Source organism: Myiozetetes cayanensis, unplaced genomic scaffold, assembly GCF_022539395.1.
Source record: "Myiozetetes cayanensis isolate MyiCay16 unplaced genomic scaffold, myiCay2020 scf17, whole genome shotgun sequence".
Lineage (NCBI taxonomy): Eukaryota > Metazoa > Chordata > Aves > Passeriformes > Tyrannidae > Myiozetetes > Myiozetetes cayanensis.
Genome location: NW_026087378.1, coordinates 8,356,451 through 8,382,449, shown reverse-complemented (window position 1 = coordinate 8,382,449; position 25,999 = coordinate 8,356,451). Strand labels below are relative to the sequence as shown.

Below are 25,999 nucleotides of genomic sequence, written 5' to 3'. Positions count from 1 at the left end.
AGAATCATATATTGGTTTCTCAAAACACATTAACTCAGAATGCTCACTCTTAGGAACCTGCAATCTGGCTTGGGGAAAAAAAAAAAAAAAAAAAAAGAGAGACAAACAATTTGTGAGCTTCAGAGTTTCTTCTTCCTCTGACTGCGCTGACCTCTTGTCTAATGGGGAAGATTTGGCCTTAAGGGAGTCTGAAACAGAGTCCAGTTTCAGGCACTGGAATTTAAACATACCAATTTCACAACAGGCTGGTAGAATTCACTGGGGATATGTATACAGAGGGACAGAAGGAAATTAATGCACGTTGGTTACTTCATCTAGTTGTCTAGGTTAATTGATGCATCTTTGGCTGTTATTACAAATGGGAAAGAAGAGCATTTACATGTGAATATTTTCCAGTTTTTCAGACACATTCTGGTACTGCACATGAACATGCAGCAAAAGATTTACTGAAAATGGCTGGCTCTCAATGGCTTGCCCCTTCATTCAAATAAATAAATACATATGTGCACATACACACAAGCACAAAAATGTATTCAAGCCAAGATTTAAAATAATGGGTGCATAAGGTTAGCTATAAGATCTATATTTAGATCTACTTTAAAACATTTTAAAAATAAAGACACTGCATTTATTTTTAAACTGTTGGCTCAGAAACAGATGCAGAGATGTACCATAGAGAGTATGGGAGATGCTAAACTGTCACCTCGTGTAACCTTTTCTTTCATTCTTTACTATGCATATTTTCAAGATTTTTCGTTTGCATGGACTCCTCAAATTCTACAATGTAGATGCAGACACCTTTAAAATTGTCTTAGGGATAATTTTGTATTATATACAATTATATATTTCTTTTTGTCACCCTTCACAAACTCCTTTGGGGTAGACAGCATTGAAAATCGCTGTTGGAACATGTTTTCATGCAGAAATATTTCCTTTTGAGTAATGCCTCTCTTGCTTTTAACCTTGCTATTTCTCATCTTCTCTTCAGATTATTTAAGAAATAATTATTACCAAGGGATGCATAAATGAAAAACTCAGTGTCCTGCTTAAATGCCAAAGGCATTCCTATCAGAAAGCATCTTAGTCTAAATTTGGCTGTTTCTCAGAATTGTAGACTTCTGAGGTGCAAGTGCACTATGGTCAAAGCAAAAAGAATCTTCAAGAGAGAAAACTGGAAAAACACCAGCTATCACATCCAAAATCTCTGAGAACGAGATTCACAGAGAAACACAAGTAGAGCTGAATCATAAAACCGAGATGAACTATGCCTAGCTGTAATGAGCATTATAGGTGTGGTGCTCTTGGAAGGGACTGACCTGCTGCGAGGTTTAATTTAGGTCTTTAATCCCTCTCCGTAACTAAGCTTAAATCCCTTGAGAAAACAATAGTTTCCAAACATCTTTATTTCTAAACGTTAACTTTGATTTGTCTACGTGGAATTGTGATGAGGTTTCTCACTCGAAAGCAAAGGACCATTTTGGACATACCCTCGATGATGCAGCACATTGTTTAAAATTAAAACAGTTGGGTTTGTCGTTTGCCAGTTTGTAACATTTAAATAGAAATGTATACTTTGAGAGCTCTCAGAAGTCTCCCAATTTTAACAGCAGATATATCACCTGCTTCTATAATTGTTCAGGGTTGGGGATTTTTTGTAAAAATTTTGACAATAACTGTTATCAAGGGTAAAAAAAAAAAAAAAATCATACCAGCCTGTCTGATAAACATGTTTCCCTGCCCTCACACCCCAGTGAGCACTGTGACACTATACTTTTATCATCTAGTGTGTGCTCAGAATGAGCTTAGAACAGCAATTGCCAGGAATAGGCAGGCGATAAACTGCATTGATTTAACACATCTTGTTTTCAATCATGCTCGGATTTTCTGAGCACGCATTTTTCCTGTACTTCAGCTTGTAGCTTTTATCTGACGAGCTGATCCCTTTTCACTGGAAAATGAAAAGGTCGCACAATAAGACACGGTTTACTGGAACTTGAGCACGCACCAGGGAAAGTATTTTAGATAAATACTGTCAGACATAGTGGAGCTGAATTTCAACAACACAATTGCTAAACAACAATACTTATTACTCTCTAGAACAAGCCTACAAGCAACTTATGGCTCACAGCAGGGGAGATCTGAGAGTTAGGCTCAATAGTTAAAGAAATCTTATTCAAGCCTGTTTAAAGATGCAGTGTTGCTTTTGCCTTACATGCACCAACTAGCTATACCTCAGGACCAAGCTAAATGTCCCCTCAGATGCTTTCACAGGCAACTTATAAATAAAGGAAAAGAACATCAATTACTTTTCTTATTCTTTTGTCTTTTTTTGGCAGAAAGGTGATTGACTACATGCTTGATTTAATTTAATCAAATGGAGTACAGGGTGGTGGTAAAAATAAAATTATCCGAATGTGAAAGTAATTTAACTGAAACTAATTCATTAACCAAGGTGAGCTGCTGAGGAGGTCAGTAAACAAGCGAGGAGTAATATGGCATGAACCATCTACCAGTGGCCAAGGTACAGTAGGCTCATAAGAATAATTCATTTCCCTCCTCCCTTTGAGGTGACTGCAATGATCCTGACCAATACAGCACTGGAAGCAAAATATCCTCAATTATCCCTACAAGAAGGGGCGAAGAAAATTTACAAGATACCCTTTACTGCACCGATTATACCCAAGAAATGATCTCACCAAGTAAAGAGGCAACCTGACTTAATTTTCCTTCTCAGCCTAAGTGGACCAACACCATTGTCCCCATGAGGGCTCCCCCAAAACTCATTAACAGGTACCTCTGCACCACTGTCAAAAAGTGTGTAATCACTCTTACACAGCAAAAATACTGCAAACAGGTGAAAACAGTCCTTTATGCCTTTTCTCTTCTCCAGGTGTACCTGGTGACCAGTGACAGGACTCAAGGGAATGGCCTGAAGTTGTGTTGGGGGGGGGGTTAGTTTGGATATTAAGAAAAGGTTCTTCACCCAGAACAAGGAAGTGGTCACAGCCCCAAGCCTGACAGAATTCAAGAAGTGTTTGGACACTTCTCTCGGGCACGTGGATGGTCTTGTGCAGGGCCAGGAGTTGGACTCAATGACCCTTGTGGGTCATTCATCACTTTTGCTTACAATTATATATTGCCTCTTGACCTCTGCAAGATGGGGGTAGGAGACTCCAGCCTGTGATCCAATCTGCACTCTTGGAGAAAGCAGCCATGCTCTCCAGGCAGCCAACAACCAAGACACAGCTGCTGTTGCAGGTAATGAGACACCTATTCTTTAGCAAAGCTGCAATACAGAAGGAAGTCCCAAAATCAGAGCATCATCCCCACAAACCTCCTTTCCATTTATCAGCAATGTCAGTGCAAAACATGTGCCAAATATTTAGGTTTTCCTCCCTCCTCCTAAATGTGCTTATTAGTCATTTGGGCCCAGCATAAACTCATCTTAAATTCACTTTGTCCAAGATCCTGGATCAGTTTAAAGCAGAATCATTCTGGCAATTTTTCTGAAACTATGCTGATACTTACTGGAGCTTAGTTATTCTATTGCATATACACATCAGATAGCCAAGTCTCCAACTCTAGTCAGATTCATCCATCTTTTTTGGATATTATGCTCACACTCTAAGTCTTATAGAAAGAATATGGTAAACATTATTTAAATTATATTTTGAATTATAATTTTAAATAGGCAAGTCACAAGCAAAGGAATAGACCTCAAGAAAAAATATAAAGTAAAATCCAACTTTGCATGCAATGCCACTTTACATTCAGCCTCATGAGCCTGACTGTGAGAGAACTCACACAAGCATTGATTTCTTCCTCTCACCTGGCAAGTTTTTTTTTTGCAAGACGAGTAAGTTGAAAATCTGTGCTGCATTTTAGGGTTATCTCATGCAACACAGGCAGAATTCTGATATGTCTTCTCCATTAAGTGCTCATAATCCCAGAATTGAAAGTAACTCATTTCTTCCCAGGGTGCCTGTTAACTGAGAAACTCATCTTAATTGAATGCACAGATCAGTTAACCATCTTCAGATTCGCAAGCCATTAGTGCCCCATTTGCACAGCAGCTCTGCTGGCAGGTCTCCTCCCAGCCCTGCGCTCAGGGGGGATCGGAGGTTCAGCGAAGGAGGGGAGGTGCTGGAGGGGATGAGCAAAGCACCGTCAAGGGTTTATGCTCATGACAAAATGAGTGCTCTGGGGCTGAACAGGCTTTTGCTAAATTATCGGCGGTAGATCACCTTGCCAGTCAATTACAGAGGAATCAACAAATACTGCAGCTCTGCCCCCAAATACGAGTTAAATAGCCTTGGAACACGCCTACAGAGAGATCTCTAACCTGGAATCTGGAGCCTCATAGGCATAAGAGAAGAGGAAGTAAAAATAATTGCTCATATCACTCCCTTTGCATCCTGCCTCTCTTCCATCCTCGCAGTTTACCATCTAGAAAATACTTGGTAAACCAGTGAAGATGAGTATGGAAATTAAAACATCTCAAGTGCAACCATTTGCCTATAAAGCTGATGCTTCAAAAATAAGCCGTAAAAGGCAAGGAAAAGAGGATCCAGACTGAAACTCAGAGTCCTGTTATGAAACACGATGTTTCTTTCATTCACAGTGAGAGTGAACTGACCTCTGGTTCTGCAGTGGTCGCTGCTGAGTCTGGGGTGCTCAACAAACCATCTCAGCTGATTGGTGGCACCCCAAAGCAGTAAGCACATCCCTGTGCACATCATCAGCACTTGTTCATCAACTAACACTGTTCTGAGTTAGCTGAAACTTTTCTTCACTCCAGTAGGGCTCACCAAAATGAACCATTTTCCTTTTAATAGGATTCTAAAAAGTATTGTGTTTTCCTAAATTGGAAATATTACAATTTCTCTAATTCAACAGAGAGGTAGAATAAACAGATTACAGACTGCAATCAGAAAATTATTAGAGAATAGAGTGAAAAATATAAACTTACAATGGATGACCTGATGCCATTACACAGGTTTATAATCATGAATTATGATTATAAATATATATATATGTGCTTGTTTATTTCCAAATTTTTTAGGTATCATTGGTAGCCTAGAGGAAAATTCAGATCCCAGTTCTGAAGTTATCAATAAAATACCTTCCAAGTAGCATAGTATTGCCGTTTTCTCATGTATAAAACAAATACCTGCCTTCCATGCAATTCAAAACAAAAGCAAATTCCAGTGTAATGGATTACATTATTCTGCATGATTTTTTTTTCCTGATAGATTTCATAAGAATTGTTGTCATAAAAAATTGCCACCAAAATATATGTGTATTGTACTAATATGCCTCAAAGTTCAATACCGACACAAACAGTATCATCAGGTGATAAAAACAAAGATGCTGAAAGTGTGACATGAAAAAAAAAAAAAGAGTATCGAATGTTAAAATCTAATTTAGCAATTTGCAAATTGCCACTCTAAAAGGAGGAATTTAGCATTAATCTTGCTGGAAGTGGCATATTTATCAGTAACTGATTTGTAGCTTTCCAGGCAGTAAGCAATAGATATAAATACACTTCTGGGTCCATCAGCACTATGCAAGAATGCGCTTAAACAGACAAACTCACTAAGGCCCTGAGTGAGCAAAGTATTAAGCACCTGCCTGCCAGAGTTAATTAGTCTGTGCAGAGCAAAGCACCGATGCTTCTGCTCCTGCTCCGAACCAGCTCCATCACAACTGCCCTGGGGCATCCCTGCTCTCCTGTGTGGTGTATCAGAAACTCCAGTGAAGCTCTTTCTTCCTTCCTCCCCCATGATCCCGCTGCATGCCAAGCTGCACGATCTTTCTGTCCCACCACTTGCTGTAAGGACACCTCTGCTCACCAAGGAGGACACAGGGACAGGGGTGGGGAGGAGCAGCCTCCTGCTCCATCTCTTGGCCTTGCACACTTCAAAGAGGAGCTACTTGTCTTGCAAAGCAGACACAAAGGCTTTTGGAAACTGGCTCTGTGCACGGGAGAATATGCAGAATTGTCCAATGTCTTGGGCTTCTGAGAGAATCCCTTTTATTTTGCACTGAAAAGCCTGTGCTGATGTCTGGCAGCTGGACCACACCTTAGATGGACTCCCAAGAGAGAAGATTCCCACTAGTGGAGTTCACTTACTGTGTTGTCATTGACTTTTAAATCCTCTTCCCTGTCTGAGTGGATGACCCACATTCAGTGGCAAAGGTAGTTATTAAAAATAAATCTAAGTTGTAGCGAGCCATGAGTCAATGATAACCTCCCATTCCTAAGCACATACAGTTTTTCAACTTCAAAAGGCATTAATGAGTAAAAATTAGTTATCTGCCCAACACTGCATTATTGCCTCCAAGTAGAATTTATGCTACTTGAAGTTTTTTAGTGTATTTGTATTCCTAACCCCAGCCATGATGAAATCTTTTGGAGACATGGAAGATTCCCCCCCAAAAAATGACATTTAGTGAGTGTTATTAACTTTCCACTTAAATAACAGGATGAACAAAAGAAAGAGCAGCATTTTCCAACCTGTGGTCACAAAACTCCAGGACCCCAGAAGTCCTGCAAATGCACCTTGGTGGTCCATGTAAAGGAAACTAAGAGAGATGCAAGTCAGTCACTGCACAATTCACTGTTCAAAGGTCTGCATTTGTACTGGAAAATATTTAGGTGTCCACAACCCTGAAAACTACTGAGAATAGAGTGCAATAGGTTTGTTGGCACAAGCTCTCCTCCCTCTGGAAGATTTGCTACATACATTGAGGCACCCGCTTGGAAGATTGTGGATATTTTCTGCTGAATGGGGCCCTTGGAGAGGAAATATTTGATTTACTGCAGAGTTCTCATTTCCCTGAATTGCAAATAAAGTGTAATTTGATTAAATGTAAATGAATCCTACAATACTTTTGGTGGCTTGTCTGAAACAATTGATTGTAATGGGCATCCATCATTTGGCTTGATTTTAATTCAGAGACAAAAAAGGCAAAATGAGAAAACTAAAGCAAGTGCCACTAACATTCTAGAGCTGGAGCAGTCGAGATTCCTGGCGTTGGATTGTCATTCCCATTGTTCTCAGAGAGCAAGCAATGCAGTGGAGGGGAAACACAACAGCAAAAGAAAAAGAAGAATGTGAAACATACACACAGAAATAGTTCTAGAGGAAAATTAAGCTTTTTCACAATGAATTCTGGTAAATCAGCTTAAGGAGAACAATTTGTTAAATTTATTTTAACATCAATATTCTTAAACGTATGAGTAAGGAAGATGAATATTATTCCCTGTTTCTCAGTTAGAAGGTTTGTTTTTATAGATCACCCAAGTCTTTTTTCACCAAGATAATTTCCACATGCATAACACTAGTTTCAGCAGTTCTTGTGGTCTGAAATAATAAGAGAAGTGAAATTTCTGATAAAAACAAGCTTGATAAACTTTTGGTGTCACTTTCTTCAAATGTGGAACTACTCCAACCACAGAGATAATAATAGATGACCAGATTGTAACTGCTTTATTGCTTCTTTTTCCTCATAAATTTTAATTTTGGAAAGTTAAGTGAAAAATGTGGTTTCAATTTCCTACAAATTGCACACAATTTGGTTTTAACAAGAAAATTGAAAGAGATGGTACGTTCTTCGGAGTGAATTAGGGAGAAGAGTTTGTTTCTTTGTCTTTCAGCATCATCAGAATAACAAAGTACAAAATGCAAAAAAGAGAAAAAAAGGCAACTGCACAATGTACTAAGAAAAGTACCAAGTAATTCTTTATCTAAATAAGCTCTGAGCAATTTAACAAGATAGTACCATTTCTCTAGCCTTTTCCCCCTCTGTTTTACCAGACTAGAGCTTAAAAGAACTCAAGCTGCATACCTGTGTTACAGGAAATCTTCTAATAAGAAAACACTGTGTACATAACATCTTGCTTTCTCAGAAGGCACCAGCAATTGTCAAAGTGCCTGTTCAGACCATATTAAAAAGGCTTGGATAAATAATTATATGGAACTAACAAAACAAGAGTAGAAATGAAAGCCAAGAGAAGAGAGAGATAATATTTCTTTTGCCCAAGAGATGTGTGGGACTCAAATCAGTGTGTAGTGCCCATACCTACAATTACAATACACTTATTAGGACCTTAAATCATAATAAAGGCAATCCAGCTTTCCTTCAGCAGCAATGGTCCAAGAGAGGTTTTCCAGGAGATGGAAGATGCCCTGGAGGAGGTAAGAGCAGCATCAAGCAAATGTGAAGAGGGGATCCTGCCAGTGCTGCCAGCAGAGAAGTGAATGGGCTTAACTCAGGATGTACAGGGAGATGACCCAAGTCCAACCAAACCTATTGGTCAGCACAGCTGAAATGGAACTGTGGAGATCAAAATACAAGATGGAAAGTCCACTAAATGTTTGTAGTCAAGCAGTCAAGACTTACTGTAAGGACTGTAGGTATTGGGAATCTTAGAATAATCCCATGAAAAGGTGCAATGGCTGACAGTTAGATTCCTAATTTAATGTAGCACTTAAGTAACGTAAAGAGTTTCCCTGAATTCCACCAGGTTGTTTGACTGCTTCTAAGTAAGGATGTTCTTGAAAATTAAAGGATACTAATTGCTTGACACAATTTTTAATGAAAAAGATAGTGAAAATTGGGAAGTAACGTCTGTAAAAACTGAGCCTTTATCAGTTTTCTTAAAAATGTTTTAAAATGTGCAGAGCTTCTGGAAAAAAAAGTAGTAAACAATGTAATGAATTTTAGTGCAAAAGAAATTTTCATTATGAAACTGTATGCTAAAAAATCAATTTCCCTGGAAAAAAAATGCTGGCACTGTCAGAAGTGCTGGGGGGGATAAGGGGGGGAACAACTTCCATAAAAATTCAAATTACCAAATTTGTGAAATCTAAAGGGACAAAAGCTATTAGGAAATTACTGCACAAATTTGAGAAAATATCTGTGATGAATTTCATGCAGCTTTAGACTTTATTACACAAATCCCTAGGAAATTTTTTTCCATAAGAAAACTTTCATTGGCCAACAACTGTAAATCTCAAAGTGTTTTCTAAAAAAATGTGTGTGTGAACAGATGAAACTGCTTAACTGCTCTGTTGACACCCCGTGCCATAGTTGTTTCCTGTGTCAGCCATAACCCACATTTTTTGTCTGTCCGATGACTGTAATCACCAAAGGCCGAAAAACCCCACAGGCATTGCCAGTGCCTTAAAAAGATGCCACACCCCAAACACCTCGACAAGAAAATTATTTCAGTGAATGGAAAAGCATGGCCCTACTTCTTTCCAGAGGCAACAATATGCAACTGTCCCTCCCTGACTGTAGATGCAAAGAGTGCAGGAGAAGAGGGTTTTCTTCACCCCACGTGTCCCTGCAGAGTCAGAACACACACCTCAGTCATTTATCATCGTGCCAGCTCAGCCTGCCAGCTTGACAAGGATTTTTCCCCCGGGGTTTCTAAACTAGAAATGTTATTTAGGTTACAAAAACAATTGCACGTTTTCTGCTTCCTGAGCCAGCGTAGATCTGTGAGCATGCAAATGAAAGGGGTCTTAAACCTGCCAGGGCTGTGGCCACTGCACAACCCTCAGCACTCCCTGCCCAGGGAAAGCAGGCCTGGATGGAGGGAGAACTTGTGCCTGGGAGAGCAGCTCACGGTGAGACACAGTGGCCATCACAACCTCTGCTCTTTCTGGTATCGATGGTTCAAGTCTTACTGCTGGGCCTTGCAGTTTACAGAAAGCAATTTTCTTTGGCCTCTGCGTCAGCCATAGATTATTTTCTTCCTTTCATTTCTCCTCCCTTCCCCCCATTCCTTGAGCAGAAGTGTCTGCTTCACTCTCCTTCCCTTGCTGTACGGATTAAAGGGGGAAAAAGGACAAACTTTGCAAGCCCAACAACGCTGAGGATCCAGTGCAAATCCTGCAGATCAATGTTAGCTGAAATTTGCAGGAGGCCTGATCTGTTCAGAACTTGCTCATCTGGTCTGGCTCATATTTCTAGATAATGATCATGGGGGATGCAGTAAGTTTACAGCACACAGAGAGCAGCTTCCTCACAGAGGAGGACGCATGTCTGCCGTCATAAGTCCTGAAACCTTGCCCTCTTACAGGAGTTCACTAGTTTTTTACCTCACACAATTTCTTACTTCTTAATTAATTGTTTTTACATAGGTAAATCTTATCTGTGCTCGTTATAACACTCTTGCTGCTAAATTATTTATGCCAAACAATCAAGTGTGGTACCTTTGCAGATGTCAGCAGATAAACAGAAATGCAATGTTGCATGATGGAGTTTAATGCTGTGGAAATGTCGGGGCGCTTATTTTAAAATTCCACTGACCTTTGCTGTCCTTATTTTCAATGTTTGCTTATCGCCACAGCAAGGAAACACTGCAATGAGGTTGGGAATTTTTATATGTGGATCCCAAAAGTCAATATTTAAGGGAAGCATGTTTTCCCAATTACACCATTTCTGATTATGTGCTATCAAAAGAGACAGTGCAGATGTAACCATTTATACAGAACATGGGCAATATGTGTGATACAGCAAAGAGAGCAAGAGCAAAACAAGCAAAGCCAAACTACAGGGATGTCATAAGTGGAGCACGGGAGCACAGTGTCTGCATGTTGTTACAGGGAGATACCGTGGCATTAAGATATTACAGATCTGTGGTTATTTTGGGGGGTTCCTCTCTTTCCCTGCTGGCAGTCCAGGCTCTGTGGGACCTGTGTAACAAGGCAATAGTGTCTGGGAAATAATGAGCAGGGGAATGCAGTGCTGTTCTTTCATTGCAATGTTAGGTGCGATGTTGCACACTAAAGCACTGGATCAATACCTCCAGCAGCAAGCCGTTCAATACACCTGAATTATTGCTTCATTTTTCTTCTTATTATAGATGAGTTGTGTTATTATTTTCCCCAAATCGATATTTTACAACCTTTTTTATCCGTTTCTCCATAAATTTTGTGATTACTTTAAACTGGGAATTCCGGTACACTAAATAAGATGCAGTATCTGAGAGGTAGTGAATGTACCAACACGATTTTTTACTCCTGACACTGCTTAAAGGCAGATCCTAATCAATAGCTAAGTAGGAAAATTTTTACGTAAGGGAGTTGGAAGCAGCGCCACGCTTACAAAATCCAAATTCGGGTTCCTAGAAAACACTTGCCACAAAAGAGTATTTTAGAAATACAGGGAAAGAGAGGTCAGATGGGCACTTTGCGTGGGAAATTTAATTCCAAACAAATATGCTTTTTACTTCCCCTCAGCTAAAGGGCGACCATAATTCACTGAAATTGTTTCTTACAAAGCAGATAATCCCGTGCACCTTAGAGTGATTTAATTAGCTTCCGTAGCTGTCTCCTGCTAAGTGTTTAAAGCATCTGCAAATCAAATCATGTTAACTCATCTGCTGCACCACTTTCTTTGTTCTATGCATAGGACCTTCCTAATAGCATTAATAGAAGCATGAGTTTCCCTGGAGAGGGGAGCAGCAAAGTGAGTTAATTACATAGTTATTGTAAAATTGTGTACATTATTCCACAGAGCACACTGGATAAGTTGCTACACAGAAAATAATGACAATTTTTGGTGATCCCAAAGACCGAAATGTTACAATTTGAAAGGAAAATGCAGATTCCCACTGAAATTGGAGGAATTCTGCCATGATCCTGCTTGCAGTCTGCCTGGCCTGGTTGCTCACGGACTGCAGTGCAGGATCCTGGCTATACCCTACACTTCAGCTAAAATTTCCATCCTCACATTTACTGCAGGATTACAAGATCAAGCAGTAGGAGCTACAGTAATCTCCATTCAATGTTTTATAACACTTTAAAAATTTTAAAAGGGAAAATAAAAAATCCCTGGGATTTTGTGCTATAAATTATACAGATTTCTGCTCATATCCATTTGGTCTAATTAGGAATGGCATCACAGACCCCTCAAGGAGCAAGTCCAGCAGTTTCTTTGAATCTAGGCATCAGTACTACAGTGGAGTAAATAATTAATAATAAACCATTCCTGCTCAGTAACTGTCCAAAGAGATATTTTTCTCCAATTATCCTGTTAGATGAAAGTATTTGTCAAATAGTTTTCCTGATTAACCTTATCCTTACAGATAGATAATTACAGAATGGATTGTTACAATTTTTTAATTTAAATTCTCCATTTATGTGTTCAGAGAGGGCATCACTTCACCTGTGTGTTTGCTGGGTTTGAGTCATGTTTCTTAACAACCAACAATAAGTTTTATATCTTTATATAGCTTTGTCTAGGCAAAGACATATACACCCTGGAAAATTCACTTCCCATAGCACACTCTGAGTTTCTTAAAAGGGACTGTTTCAGCAAACTCACTTGTTCAAACACTCACAGGGAGCAAAACACTACAGGGAAACTGAAGGAAATTCATTGCCAAAAAACAAATGAATATTCATGGTCCGCAGAAATACCCTTATTTCCCAACTCTAATCAGCACGAACATCTGTGAAAAAAAAGTCTAATGGGGGAAATTGGAGAGGGGAGGGGGTCATTTCCATCCTTTCCCTTAGGCCCCAATTTAAAGAAGGTTCATTTGTCTTTTTAACAGAACTTGCAAGCGATGCAAGGATGAACAGTTTTGGTGAAGAAACAACGTGCAGACTGGCCTTGTCTTTGGGAACTTTGAACTAAATTCTTCATTCCAGAACAAAATATAACCAGTGCAGATTCTTGTTCCTATCCCTGGCATGCCAGACCAGAGACCTCCCTCTATCAACAACAGATCCTGAGCTGACAGAAATACCCAGGGAAAATACAATCTAAGGTAAATAGGCAGAGCATGGATCACTCTCATCCCTTTAAATAAATGACATGCACAGTTCAATGAAAGATTTAAGAGAACAAAAAGTACCTCAAAATTAAAAAACCTGGAGAGAAAATAATATTGTTTTTCAGTATGACAGATAGTTGAAGACCTATTTTTAGGAACAAGAACGTAGTGACTATTTCTAGTAGCTGTGCACAACATGCATGTGAACTTTAGGGAAAATTCTTTTTGGAGTGGTGAAACCAGTCAGAGATCTACATTTGGAAAAAATATTTCCCTTGTAGAGGTGACCTTTCAACATGAATTCATAGTTACTTCTGGCAGCAAAATCTTGCCTTTCATTTTTACAAACATAAGCTTGCTACTATAACTGCCTGAGCATACAAATTGTATTTTTACTTGAAGAGTTGTAGTCTTCTATGGAAAGTATCCCACTGAAAGCTAGGAACTGGATATAAGTTGGGGGGAAAAAAAGTAAAACAAAAGAAAAAGCGGGTCATAAGTATGTGTATTGCAGAAACTATCAGGGATTGCAGTATTTGGGGTAATGGTTACTTTCCTACATAGCACCTGGCACGTGAGGCACTGAGGGTGTGATGCTTCTCATCCTGCTTGTTCAAACTCTTGCTTAGAGCCCATCTGCAGACAGAGACAGAAAGAAGTTTCCTGATCTTGATTCACTCACATCTAAGATGATATCTATGACAGTCAAGCAGGCATCATGCTCCAAAGGGTTCATTAGGTTTTTATCCTTTAAGCAGACAAGGTACAGCAAGTTTCACAATTATTCATAGGTAGCCCAGGTTTTGCTCTGTAATTTCCACAGATTTAAAATGGAGAGTTTGGCACCAATTTCTGTTTTAACAAACATGTATTTTTGCTAGATGACTCTTACAACACCTTAATTTCCATGTGCATTTTCTGTCCCATGGAGTCTTAAAAAAAATATCATTTTTAGTTGATTGTGTGAGGGTTCTCTCTCTGTTTTTTGGGTTGCGTTCTTTTAGGTTTGGGAGGGGGTTGGAATTTTTTTTTTTTTTTTAATTAACCCTCTGTCTGCTGGGCATGGGGTTTCCTTTCTTTAACCACCAATGCTGACACCTGCTGCTATCCAACAGCAATTCAAGTCCACAGCTCTTCAAGCAAAGAGGTTAACCACAATTTATGGTAACCGGAAAAAGAAGAAGAATTATGTTTAGGAGGGAAGACGACAGATATTAAAGAAGACACTGAGAGATGAAATAACAGGTATGGCCATCCCAATACCTTAGGGCAAACTATGCCAGAATGTAGGTCTTCAAGGACTAAATTCAGGATATTTATTATGATACTGAAGGGATGGCTCACACTTGTCTTCCCAAGGTGGAAACTGCCATGAACTATCTGGTCCTTGGCAGTCTAACTTTGGTGCTGTATGAAAGAAGTTCATGCAGAATAGGTGACATGCTGCAAAACCTGAGTCTAATTTACACCATGCTAACACGTTTGTGTCCTAATGTATTAAATAACTTCTGTCCTACCTTGTGGAATAAAAGATCTGCATACGCTCGGCTTGTCAGAATTAATGTAATGTCTGTATTTAACTGCAGAGCTCACAACAGACAAGTTGCAAAACACCTTTCAGTGAAGGTTACATACAGTTACATACAGACATTAAATAATTGGTCTTGATATTTTTTTGAAAATTAAAAAAAACACGCAGTAGTATTAGCACCACAATACTCTCCCTTAGCAACAACTTGGGCGATGATAGTGACCTGCCAGAAGGTCCTAGGGAAGTTTGTTGAGACTGTTGAAACTCTTGTGCAGATTGAATCTTCAAGGAAATTCTGCTTTCTCTAAGACAGTAGTCAGCCATTATCATGAAATAAATGTGGACCATTGCCACATGTCTCACATAATTTAAAACACTGTGGTTACAATTCCCTTCCTCTCTTGAGTTTTTGGCTCCTGTGGTCCCAACAACACAATGTCTCCCCAGCCTACCAGGGCACGCCTGCACTCCAGACTGCAGTGTTACATACAGAAATGCTCAAACTGACTTTAAACAAAGTAATGATGGACATGGCAGTGATGGAGAGGAGGCAACTCTGCAAAGTTTTGGGCCAATGCAAGGATTGAGCCTAGTCATACTGCTGCTAAACTGTTTCCAGCACCTCTATCCCGACACCACAGCAAACCACATCACTTATGCACTTTTAATATCTTCATAACTAAGCAGAAGAGTCTGTGTGAGTTCTTGCAAGATAGCAGAAAAGTACAAAGAACTTCACACTCCATGCAATAAATTGCTCTTGCATCCACTGAGATGAAAGGTTACAAGTACAAGATTTTCCTTTTATCTATATATTAACAAAAAAGCCTGAATCTGTAGACATGGGCTATACTGAGGCACATCTACTCTGTAGTCACTGCTGTCAGCGAGCTGTAACCAGGCTAGATAAGCATTACTGGCTGTGTAGGGATGCTGGTACAAGCACGAAGCAAGAGAGGCTGCCCAAGTCCTGCCTCCAGGGAACGATGCCGCACATCACAGCACTGGTCTGAGCCAGCCAGCCTGCCTGCACTTCTGGAACAAAATGCCTAAGCAAAATGAGCCCTCGCTAACAAGCACCTCAAAGGATTAAGCACATCTTAAGGAGGCTATTTGGCAGGTAGTGCTGTGCAGGAGCGTGCCTCAGGCAGCTGCGCACTAAATTCACGTCCTGGCTTCCTCACCAGAGCCAGTGCAGGGGCACCTCTGACAGCCTGGCCCACAGCTTGGCCGTTTTTCAGCAACACACAGTAAATCCTGCTCGTGCTTCCAGTAGAAATCAAAACCTGCTGCGCCCCATGAGAAGCACAGGAAGGATGAGTTAGGTACACACATATCCACGAGGCAGCCAGAATTCCCAGCTAACAGTCTATGAAATATGCAACAAGTAGTCAAGGAGTTGTCCGGGCCAGCAAAAAGATAGTGCCTTGTGCTCAGAGCACAGGATCAAAATGCATTAAGGTGATCAGTACAGCCACTGCTGCTACTCTAGACTGTCCATTTCTGTGGTATTTGTCTAACCTGAATATCCATACATTAAGAAACAAGGCAGTGAAGCCCCCTGTGGAAACAAAGTACAATTCAGGCTTTTTAGAAATTCATCTCAGCTCTCTGTTTTATTGGCTATTAAAAAAAAAAAAGTATCTTTTCAACTGACATGATCTAAAAGGAGAATAATAAAAAAAAAAATATTAACAATTTCAGTCTGGAATAAGAGTTTTGAAGCAAAGGTAGGAAAACTTAAAGGTTTTGGGCTGGGGATAGAGAAAAGAATTTAGAAGGCTTACTTTGTGAATCCAGAGGGTTAATTTATCATGGAGTAAGTCTGGAACTTGAAAAGCAAAAATGGTTTATTGGCTATGAAGGTCAGATAACTATGTTATACCATATTCAATAGGTTAAGTTCCAAGGGTCTACAGGGTTGCATGACAATTGCAGGAATCCTTATAAAGTCTAGTTTATACCTTTATCATTAATAGCTTTCTAATCCTTCTCCACAAATTTATAGTTTAGAAATGGCAACACATCTTAAAGATTAAAGGTATATGACAAACAGTTCATGTCCTTTAATAATCCAATCACATAGCTTAGATTGGGGGTTTATCAGGCTTTTTCCTACTCCATGGTTTCATAGGTAGAGAATACTTTATATCCCTATTACATGAATGATGAATGGGACCATTGGTTATGGGCTGTTATTTGCTTGGCTGTAGTCAATATGTTTTCTTTGGACAGGGACTTCAGTGATTTATTTCTCTTTTGGCCTTATCACTTATTAACTCGGGGCAGAAAGAAACAGCCAAGGTTGTGAATAAGGACTAGTGCCCATTTAGACTTCTAATATCAGAGAAAATATTCTTTTTAATGATCCAGCTACCCTTTGCTGCATAGACTCTGATTGCACTTCCCTCTAACTAGAAAATAAAGGTCATATTTCTTGGGAAGTGTATACATAAAATATGCAAAATAATATGTTTCCTTCACAGCCAGCTTTATTCTGACAGTTGCTGTAATTGCTTTCATTTTGAAGCTGTGCTACAGGTACACTGCACACTTTTAGTGATTGTTTTTTTGCAGTGTGTTATGGTGCTGCCAGTGTTTAAGAAATACCAAAGATAGGAGGGTTCTGTGTTCCTGTTAGCATACAATAGCAATTTTCCAGTTTACCTCCATCATCTTCTCACTGTCTGGTAACACCATTTTTCCTGAAATCAATTAAAATTCCTCCCAGCTTCCTCTCCTGAATTTCTGCAAACCAAACCAACCACTGTAATATTGCTAATATTCCACCCTGGTAACTGTCCATACGTCAGTCCACTGGGCGTGTCCTCACAAACTTCAAACACTTCTGTTACAACATTAAACCCCCAAAACCACCACCAAATAACAAAGACTGAAACCAATTCCTCTAGAAAGTTCTTACTCCAAAACAATTGCAACCATTTTTCTCCCCTAAAAAAAGCGGTGTTTAGTCTGGTGTTTAGACTGACTCAGCAGAGCAACTGAGTTAATGGACTGGAACACAGAAAGGGCCAGGTTCAAGCTGAAACTCAAATACAGATTTCCTGAGGGTAACTTCTCTTTTCAAGGTCTGGTAACACCCAGATCTCATCTCTGATGTGGGAGGCTTGGAGGGAGAGACTGCTCCAATCCCTTCCTTGTTTTCCCATCTGTATTTTACCTGCAAGGGTCCTGGACCTAGCATTGCTGCACCCAGTTCTCCAGTGACTGTGTCGTTATTAAATTCATCAGTAAAAGTTTACATTTAAAATTATTTAATTTCATTCTTCCTTACTTGATTGTGCTGCAGTAAGGATTTACCATCTCTTCTCTGTAGAGTCTCTCTGAGATCAGGAACAGATTTTTATATGGAGCTTGCAAAGCACAGGATAACCTGCAGCACAGGGTTCTTCTGCTTTTAAGAACAGAAACTAGCTTTTATTTTAAACTTTACACATTTCTTTGTATTGAAGGATTTTGTTCTGTTCTTCTGTAGCACTCTGTGACTATTTAACTTCAAGACATCCAATACTTTTTATTCTACCACTGCTATTAGTATTTACTAGTGAGAGGCAGAAAGAACTGCTGTTAAAAACAAATGGCATTCATTTGCTAGCTACCAGATCTCATAGCTGGTCAGTCTTCTGGAGAAGTGATGTGCTCTATATTTCATTTCAGATTAATGATCATCGTATCTTTGAGGGTGAAGAATTTCATAAACACGTCAGGATAAAACCCGAGACAGCATCAGAGATGCTGGATTTTTTATTTTATTTTTATCGTTCTAGTGATGGTGCCCTTCTCTCCTCATTTATACTAATCAGTTATTTAAGTGCTGATGATTTAATAATAAACACATATGAATGAGGCATTGCAAAACTAATGTGCACTACTGATTTTGAGAAAAACTGTCACTAGGTTTGAACATTTCTCAGGAACTAACAGACACACAGCTATGACCAAGGTTAGCTGGTGTAAGGGTCAAACTCCAGTCTACAGGGATCAAGAAAGACTCCAGTGACACTGCAGAAACCTCTTGACAGCCAGATCTGTCTCTTTTCACCACTTCTTTTTTTGTTCTCTTTTTTTTTTAATTTTCTTGTTTAAGTCTAAAAACTCCAGAACTCTACATTCTGAAAACTGATTGTTTCGTTGATTGTGCATCTTTTTAACTTTGCATAGTTGTTAGTGCCTTCTTGAAAGCAGAAAATTTTGCTAGCAAAGGAAATCACTGAAGTTTACCAGGCTGGAAACTTTAGGGATTCAAGATCCATTTCTAAATGGTTCCAATTCTGACTGGATCTCTACACATGATTTCAACCTCTGCTTCTAGGACCTATGGACTGAAGTAGTTTTTGGTCTTTCATTCTTGAAGGTATTTGACTTTAAAAAAATGAAAAGAGAATGATTCTCGGAAGACAACTACTGTTTCTGCAGTGCTTCTGTAAGTTAAACCACTTAAAATTAAAAACCTAAAAATGAAGCCACCTAAAACTCAGATTTGTGGAAATGTTAACCAAATCATCTGTAATCTGTAAGGCTCTTCCTGTTTGTACACAGACTCAGATGTTTTCACAAGTAACTAGAGGATGGAGCAGGATTTTTCCACATGAGGCTATTTCTTCTTTGTAGGGACTAGGGGAGTGTAAAGTTCCCTGAGAAGCCCTATGACATTTCAGAGAAAGAGGCAGTTTCCCAGAAATCCTGTGAATATCCTGACCTTCACAGCACTAGGATTTCTACATCACTCCACACCCAGTGGCCAACAGTGTAACGCAAACCCTGGTCGGCCCCGGCAGTGTCCACTCTGACCTACTCGGCCCTCACCACAGTTATCCTGGAGGATCAGCACTCAGCACCTGGGTTATTCCCGCTGCATAACAAGTCCTGTGTGTCCACACCAACCCTCCATCCACCCATTCTCGTTAGCAGCACTTCTAGAGATGCGGCACATCCCACAGCCTATACCAAACCCCAAATGAACCGTGGGGACACAAAGGGTTCAGCCAACAGCCTCCCTGCAAGGCTGATGCAAATTGAAATGGCCCCTAAATTCCAACTGTATCCAACCATGTAACCTATTTCCAAAAAGAAGGAGCAGTATTTGGGGTACTACTCAGTCAAGAATTGTAATTAACCCCATGTTGCACACGTAACCCTGATGACAAAGCTCGGTACTTCTGTCCCCTGTGTAGTCCTTTGCTCTGGTTTAGGAACAAAAGCACAAAATCTTAAACTGAGCAGGTGGTAGGAGACACAGCATAATGCATTTTTATGGACCTTCCATATGTCCTTTCCTATATGCAGTGAGATAAATTCTACCTTCACTTACATTCACGCAGTCCCACTCAAAACCTCACATTTTAGTACCACAGCAAAACTAGTCTGTGAAAATCATGCTGTTCAGGATGCATCCATTTTTTAAAATTAGAGCAAAACAAAATAAAATCTCAAAGGCCTGTCTAGGCATCACAAATTTGTGCCAATTCAACCATATATGCCCTGAGCCACCTTGCCAAACTACATACAGATTTGTATTCCTAATGGCTTTTTTCTTTATCCCAGTTTCTCCAGTCCTAAAATAATAGTAGTGACACATACCTACACATCCCAAGTTGTGACATGAAGCTTAATTCATTCAGTTCTCTCCAATGCCAGAAGACACTTAGAGATGAAGGGGACCGCAGGGAAACACTGACCAGCGTGTTTGGGTATTTCTTTGTGCATAATGGACTTTTAATATTATTCCAAAATGAACACACATGAAAGGTTTGTTCAGACTTCTGTATTTCTAATAATGTTCTCTCAGGAATGTCAAATCTTAAAATCTAAGAAATAATTGCTCTCTAAGTGCATGTTAATGGCTTGCTCTGCAGATGGAAAATAAAAAACTTATGTTTTTGTGTAAGCACAGGGTTGACACTGGTTTATTTCTTTCAAAAATACTCACAAAAGCCAGGATTTCTCTGTATATATGTGACCTTGATTCCTAGATGGCACATGGGCTACTTAGAGATCATGTTACTAAGTTATTTGCAGTTAAAGGGGAAAAAAAGGCTAAAATTAATGGGTCACTGGGTATTTTCTTCTGAGAACTTAACTACTTAACAGTAAGAAAAAAACAGTTTACAGCCAGGTGGCTTGAGGGGATATTTTGTTGAACACTGATTAAAAATAATTTCTTCTAAATGAGACCTGACCACAAAATGGGACCATTAACGAGCAGGGACATTCTCACCAGAAAGGAAACTACGCTTGATCAACTCCTGCACCGCCCACAAACCCCAGGTCTTTTTCTCTCTCACATACACTTTCTTTTGCTTCCCCCCACCTCCCCCCTCAATCTTTTTCTCCTCTGCCGTTTTCTTGTTCTTAATAGCAGGGTAAATAAGCAGCAAGTGATGCTGAAATGTTTTCGGCCAAAAACAGAGGCCAAACTCCTCTGAGAAAACATTTGGCCTCTGTGGTTTTGTAATATGTTCCAGAACACTGAGTTCACTGAAGAACATTGTGAAAAACTCCCATCGGCTGGAGTGATGCTGGGGAATGTTACTGTATCCCAACTTCCAATTGGTCCATTTCCTGCAGGCCTTGTTAAAAAAAAAAAAAAAAAAAAAAAAAAAAAAAAGAAAAAAAAAATAGTGCTATGTGGGAGTTAAAACAAGTTCTCATGGGAAAAATGAATGGCAAGAAATTCTAGCTTTAAAAGAAACAGCTAATCTGCTAGTTTGATTGTTCTTCAAAACTTACAATGAACCAATAATCCTAATTAAAACCACTTGGCCTAGTTCTCTAAAGCATCATAGCTTTTTCTATGCTTCGTTTGTACACACCATAGACTATTAGTTTTTTTCTAGTGCTCACTAACAAAGTGCTGACTTTGTTGGGATGGCTGAGCTAATTTCGTGAACTCAGTGTGAAACCTTAGCTAAACAAAATTGTGGTAATTTTCCTTAATTTGTAAAAGTGATTGGAGTGCAAACAAAATTTTCCTCTTGGGTCAATCCTATAATTTTCAATTAACTAAAACTAATCGGCAGGCGTGTACTGAACCTGCATTTTGTTTAAAGGGCTGGAAGGCACTTCTGAAGGTCAGGATGCATTAATTGTTTTTATTTTAGTTTCATTTAGTCCTTTTTAAAAAGCCACATTTAAGTTCAGGCTGCCTCTAAAAGGAAAATGCAAATTGTGTGAGGTAGGATTTAAGTCAAAATAGGTTTTCTGTTAGCTATTGTAACTCCATAAGTAATTGCATAAGCAAGAGAATTGTCCATGAACTGCATCACCTTTGATTTTATCATTATTGTTTAGAATTTCATAACTTGAATTTCTTGTATTAAAAATAATGTGTTTTAAACACCAACCTGAAAATGCGTATATGGAATCACTCTCCCTACTTGGACACCTGATTTCCACACTCAGCCATCTGCTTCTGGGTAGATAAGCTAAATTGCTGCCCTCCTTTTTACTGGAAAGGGTAATGAATGATGATCTGAAAGCAACACCAAAACGGGTCCAAGCCATTTTTACATTTAAACCCCCCCGAAAATTGTAAGAAATTTCTTTGCAAAGTCGAGAGGTGCAGGTTTCCCCCCTTTCTTCTCCTTCTCCTACCACACCTGCCATTTCACCAGGCCCAGGTGCACTCACCCCAGTGAGGTGACAAAAAGCAGGGCAGCACAACTTACTGCAAGTAAGAAAGTGAGGAGGGAAAGGCTTCATGGTCAGACAGTCCAGAGTTCTGGCCGTGTTACATGTCACACACCACCAATTTGCACCAGTTGCAATTTGACCCTTAGCTTTTTCTTTTGTTCCAACACTGTTCAAACTCTGAATAACTTTTTTGATATGGTGTGTATTGTCCAATATACAGATTTCTCACACACTGCTGAAACCATAATGCTCCCAAATAAACACACACAGCCTCCACAAGTGCCTGCTGCTTGGCCAGCAAGGCAACACATGAACATTTTAAGAGCCAGTTTAAAGAAACCCAGTGCGTAATCCCAACTGGGGGAGAGGGTGTTTGAAAAAGACAACAGAGCTTTTATAAGGCACCTTTGTTCAACTTGCTTAGTGTTAAGAAAATTCAAATAAGAGCTTTGCTGCCCAGCTGGAGCACAGAATTTTCTCCTCTGCCTCGAGTCCCTGTGTATAAATTGACAGCTGAAGCAATATATATGCCCAGTGGAATTCAGAATGCCTCATATTCACAAGTATTTATGATATATCTTGTTCTTAAAGTTTCTGGGAAAATCAAGGATGAGGAGGTGAATTGCATTGGACTGTGCTGAACCACAGTGCAGGCAAACAATTACAGCAGTAGCCCTGTCTGCATATGTGAACAACAAGAACATCAAAACCTGGACAAAGTCATTAATCCTTGTAGTATGCACACCTTCTGAGGAATCACTGACACACATTCTTTTTAAAAGTTAGGTGCAACTTGATTTGTTTCCCAGGCCATTCTTACAACTGCTGAGAGTGGTTTAACACTGAAAGCATCTGCAATGTCCTAATGTGGGGGTTTGCTTAATAATTCTTCAGTCATTCAACTTAGCGGTCTCCAGTGTGGGAAACCACCCCAAAACACACTGCAAGTCACTGTGTCTGCAGCATTGGCTGGGATAAGAGCTACTTAACCTCCCTGGAAGTCAGAGACAAGTGTGTTCTGGTGAGCTGGGCAGGCAAACAGGCACCTGCTTTAAACACTTCCAGTACCTGCTGGACAGCACAAGATGAAGATATTTAGCAGGATCCTTCTTGGAGGATAGGTTTGTGACTGCACTAGTGTGTGGCTCTTTGTGTTTGCACTCTTCCTCTTTTTAAGTACAAAAGTATCTGTTTCCTTCCATCCTCCCCCCTCCTGGGTAAAGAGCTGCCCCACTGCAAGGAAAAGCAAGTAAACAAAAATCCCACGCTGGTATGTTTTCAGACTCATCCCCAGAGTCATCCATTTCTGAATCCAACCTCAAAGTGGAGCCTTCAGTGACATCCTCAGCCAAAATAATAAAATGATGAAAGCAGAAGTGTGATACATACCCTAAAAAGTGTGATACATTGCCTGCCCTATTTCTCCACCTTGTATCTAGTACTACTAAAGCATCCTTACCTGTGTAAATGAATCTTCCAGGCGTTCCCTTACAAAACTGCTTAGACTTGTAGGACAATGTGACTTCTACAACCCCTGGGATATGTCGGGGAGGCGTCTGTACACGGATAGCATGTGGAGTAATCAGCTAGAGAAAACATTGAGAAGGGAGAAGAAAGAGAAAGAAAGCACTGTTAGACGCTGAACACTTCTTTAATAACAGTTTCCTCTCAGATCACAGTAAACAAGCTTTGAAACATGTAATTAACCTGTCAGTGTTTGAATACAATCTTGATGTAACCCACACAAAAGCCAGTGACTACAATATTTACAGGCATTCTCTTCCTCAGCCATAACAACGTTATTTCTGTTCTCACACATGGCAGGCACTTGCTTCCTAGTACAAGCATTAGTCCTGGCTTAATGCAATAACTTCAGTCACAGCAGCAGGACTGTGTTTGCTCAGGTGAACACTGAGGTCATGATGGTGTCCAACAAACCTGACTGATAAATGACACGTGGTTACACGTGTGAACACGGCACGGCACAAGCCCAGGCTGAGATTCACGGCACAGCCCAAGCCCAGGGTTTTAAATTCTGGACTGGATTTAAGACATAGTCTCTGGAAGAGATAGTAGAGCATCCAGGAGTTCACTGATTCATGGCAGGTTAACTCAAATCTCTCAGACAAGAACAGTAAAAAGAGATGCATAGAAAAGGTGACAAGACTGTGTCCAGCAACAAGGATACAGCTCTGGCACAGTCTCCTTCTCTGACTGTGGCACATGAACACACCTCTAAAGAGGCAAACAAGACTAAGATCATAACCCACCTTGATAGTGAGCAAAGCCATGAACACCCCATCCAGACATCTCTTAATTGAATCATGTACTGTATTACGGAATAAATTTCAATAGGTTTTTTAAATAAAAAGCTAATTTTAATCTTGTTTTACTAGGAACCAAATGTTTCAGCATTGTTGTAAGGTCCTACCGAAAACCAGACTTTTAACCACTTCTTTGTTTAGGGCACACTAAAAAAAAGCACAGAAGGAGAGTAATATTTGTCTGAGAGCCATCTGTGCTACAGAGGGAAATGGCATACACAGTAGGAAGCTCTCCATATTTAAAATAAGAAAATTAATTTTAAATCACACTGAACATTAAAACCAAAACTACCAGCATCAAATGCTCCAAAAGTTATTCAGATCTGAAGAAGTCAGAAGCCATATGTCATATTAGAAATTATCATGGAAGGATTAATGTCTTATTGTTTGTGAGCTCCAAAGAACCTGTTTTAAGGCTCTGCTTCAAAATTTAGATTTTGTGATTTAGAAACTTATTTGTTTTTAAAAGAAACTTGCCTTTTTTTTTCTAAATTACTCACTCTATCAATTGGGTTAAAAAAAAAAATTCCAAAACTAAAATGGAGACAAAACCAAAAACCAAACTTCCAAGGAATGCTTTTACTTGAACTGAGTTGTCTTACAGCTGGGCTGACGTAAGCCCAAAACTCCAAGCCAGTTCTCTCCATGCCCTCAAAGTCAGCAGAGGCAGAAAGCTCTGCCAAGTAGCAACTGATTTCTAGTGCTTTAGACACCTCTCACTCATGTTGGGATAAGCCACACTCTGGAAGCATCTACCTTCCTCCAGTGAACCAAGATGACAAGTTTAGACCAGATGCTTAGCTGCAGGCAGCCAAACATAACTGAGATAAATCCCATCCTCAAGTGGTTCTAGTTAACTGGGTGAACTGGCAAGATGAGAAAAGTTTTATGGCATTTTTAGGGAAAAAATATTTGTAAAAACAGCCAGGGACTTTATTAGAAAAGGTTAAAATGCTCATCTTACTACATCAGCATGAGCTTTCTATCCCTCACCCCCATTCTGGCATGAGCTATACAGGCAGCTTCTGGTTGTATCTTTGAATTTCCCAGCATTTACTGGTCTGTCACCACTTTAATGTTCCTTAAACATAATTTGTGGCATTTTCCAATACTCATCTTCCCTGGTTCCCAAGAAATGTCTGACCTATTTATGGTCCATTGTTACAGAGAGCTGGGGAGAGTTAGGCAAGTTTCCTGGTTTGTTCTCCACAAACAGTTTGGTTTTCCTTTGTGCTCTGAAGTAAATAAGTTTAACTATGTTTAAAACCACAAATATACAATAATGTCGCCCACACATTCCCAAAGGGTGAACATTATGTCTGAAGTCCTATGGTTTAGGATGCTCAGGATGTATTTTATTCCTCCCTTCTCTAGAACTAAAGCCTGGGAGGTACACACACAGAGGGGAACTGGCCAGCTTGGTTACATACCAGGAGTTCCCTATACTGCTGCCATTTGTCTTTAAGGGACAAACAAGATTCCCTTATGCATGGAAACGTGCCCTGTGGAACCCACCTTCGGTCTCAAACTCTGATCCACAAAGCTGCCAGGATCTGTGCTGTGGACTGGGACCAGCTTTCCAAATTGCCCTGGCCCTGTTCTGCAACCCCTGTGACCGACCCAACTGGTGCTGAACAGCTCTGGGCACTCCAGACCTGCCCATGGCAAAAGCAAATCTGCCCCTGACTTCAATAA

The 25,999-nt window shown here is 39.8% G+C and overlaps 1 protein-coding gene across 8 annotated transcripts in view; it reads right to left on the bottom strand.

The window, feature by feature from the left end:
* The window catches only part of EBF1 (EBF transcription factor 1), a 270,443-nt gene that overhangs the window by 37,154 nt on the left and 207,290 nt on the right, over nt 1-25,999 (bottom strand). For all 8 annotated transcript variants that reach the window (XM_050312000.1, XM_050312001.1, XM_050312002.1 and 5 more), the window contains exon 10: nt 23,440-23,566. In XM_050312000.1, coding sequence (XP_050167957.1) covers nt 23,440-23,566 — 127 coding nt within the window. The remainder of the gene's footprint in view (nt 1-23,439; nt 23,567-25,999) is intronic.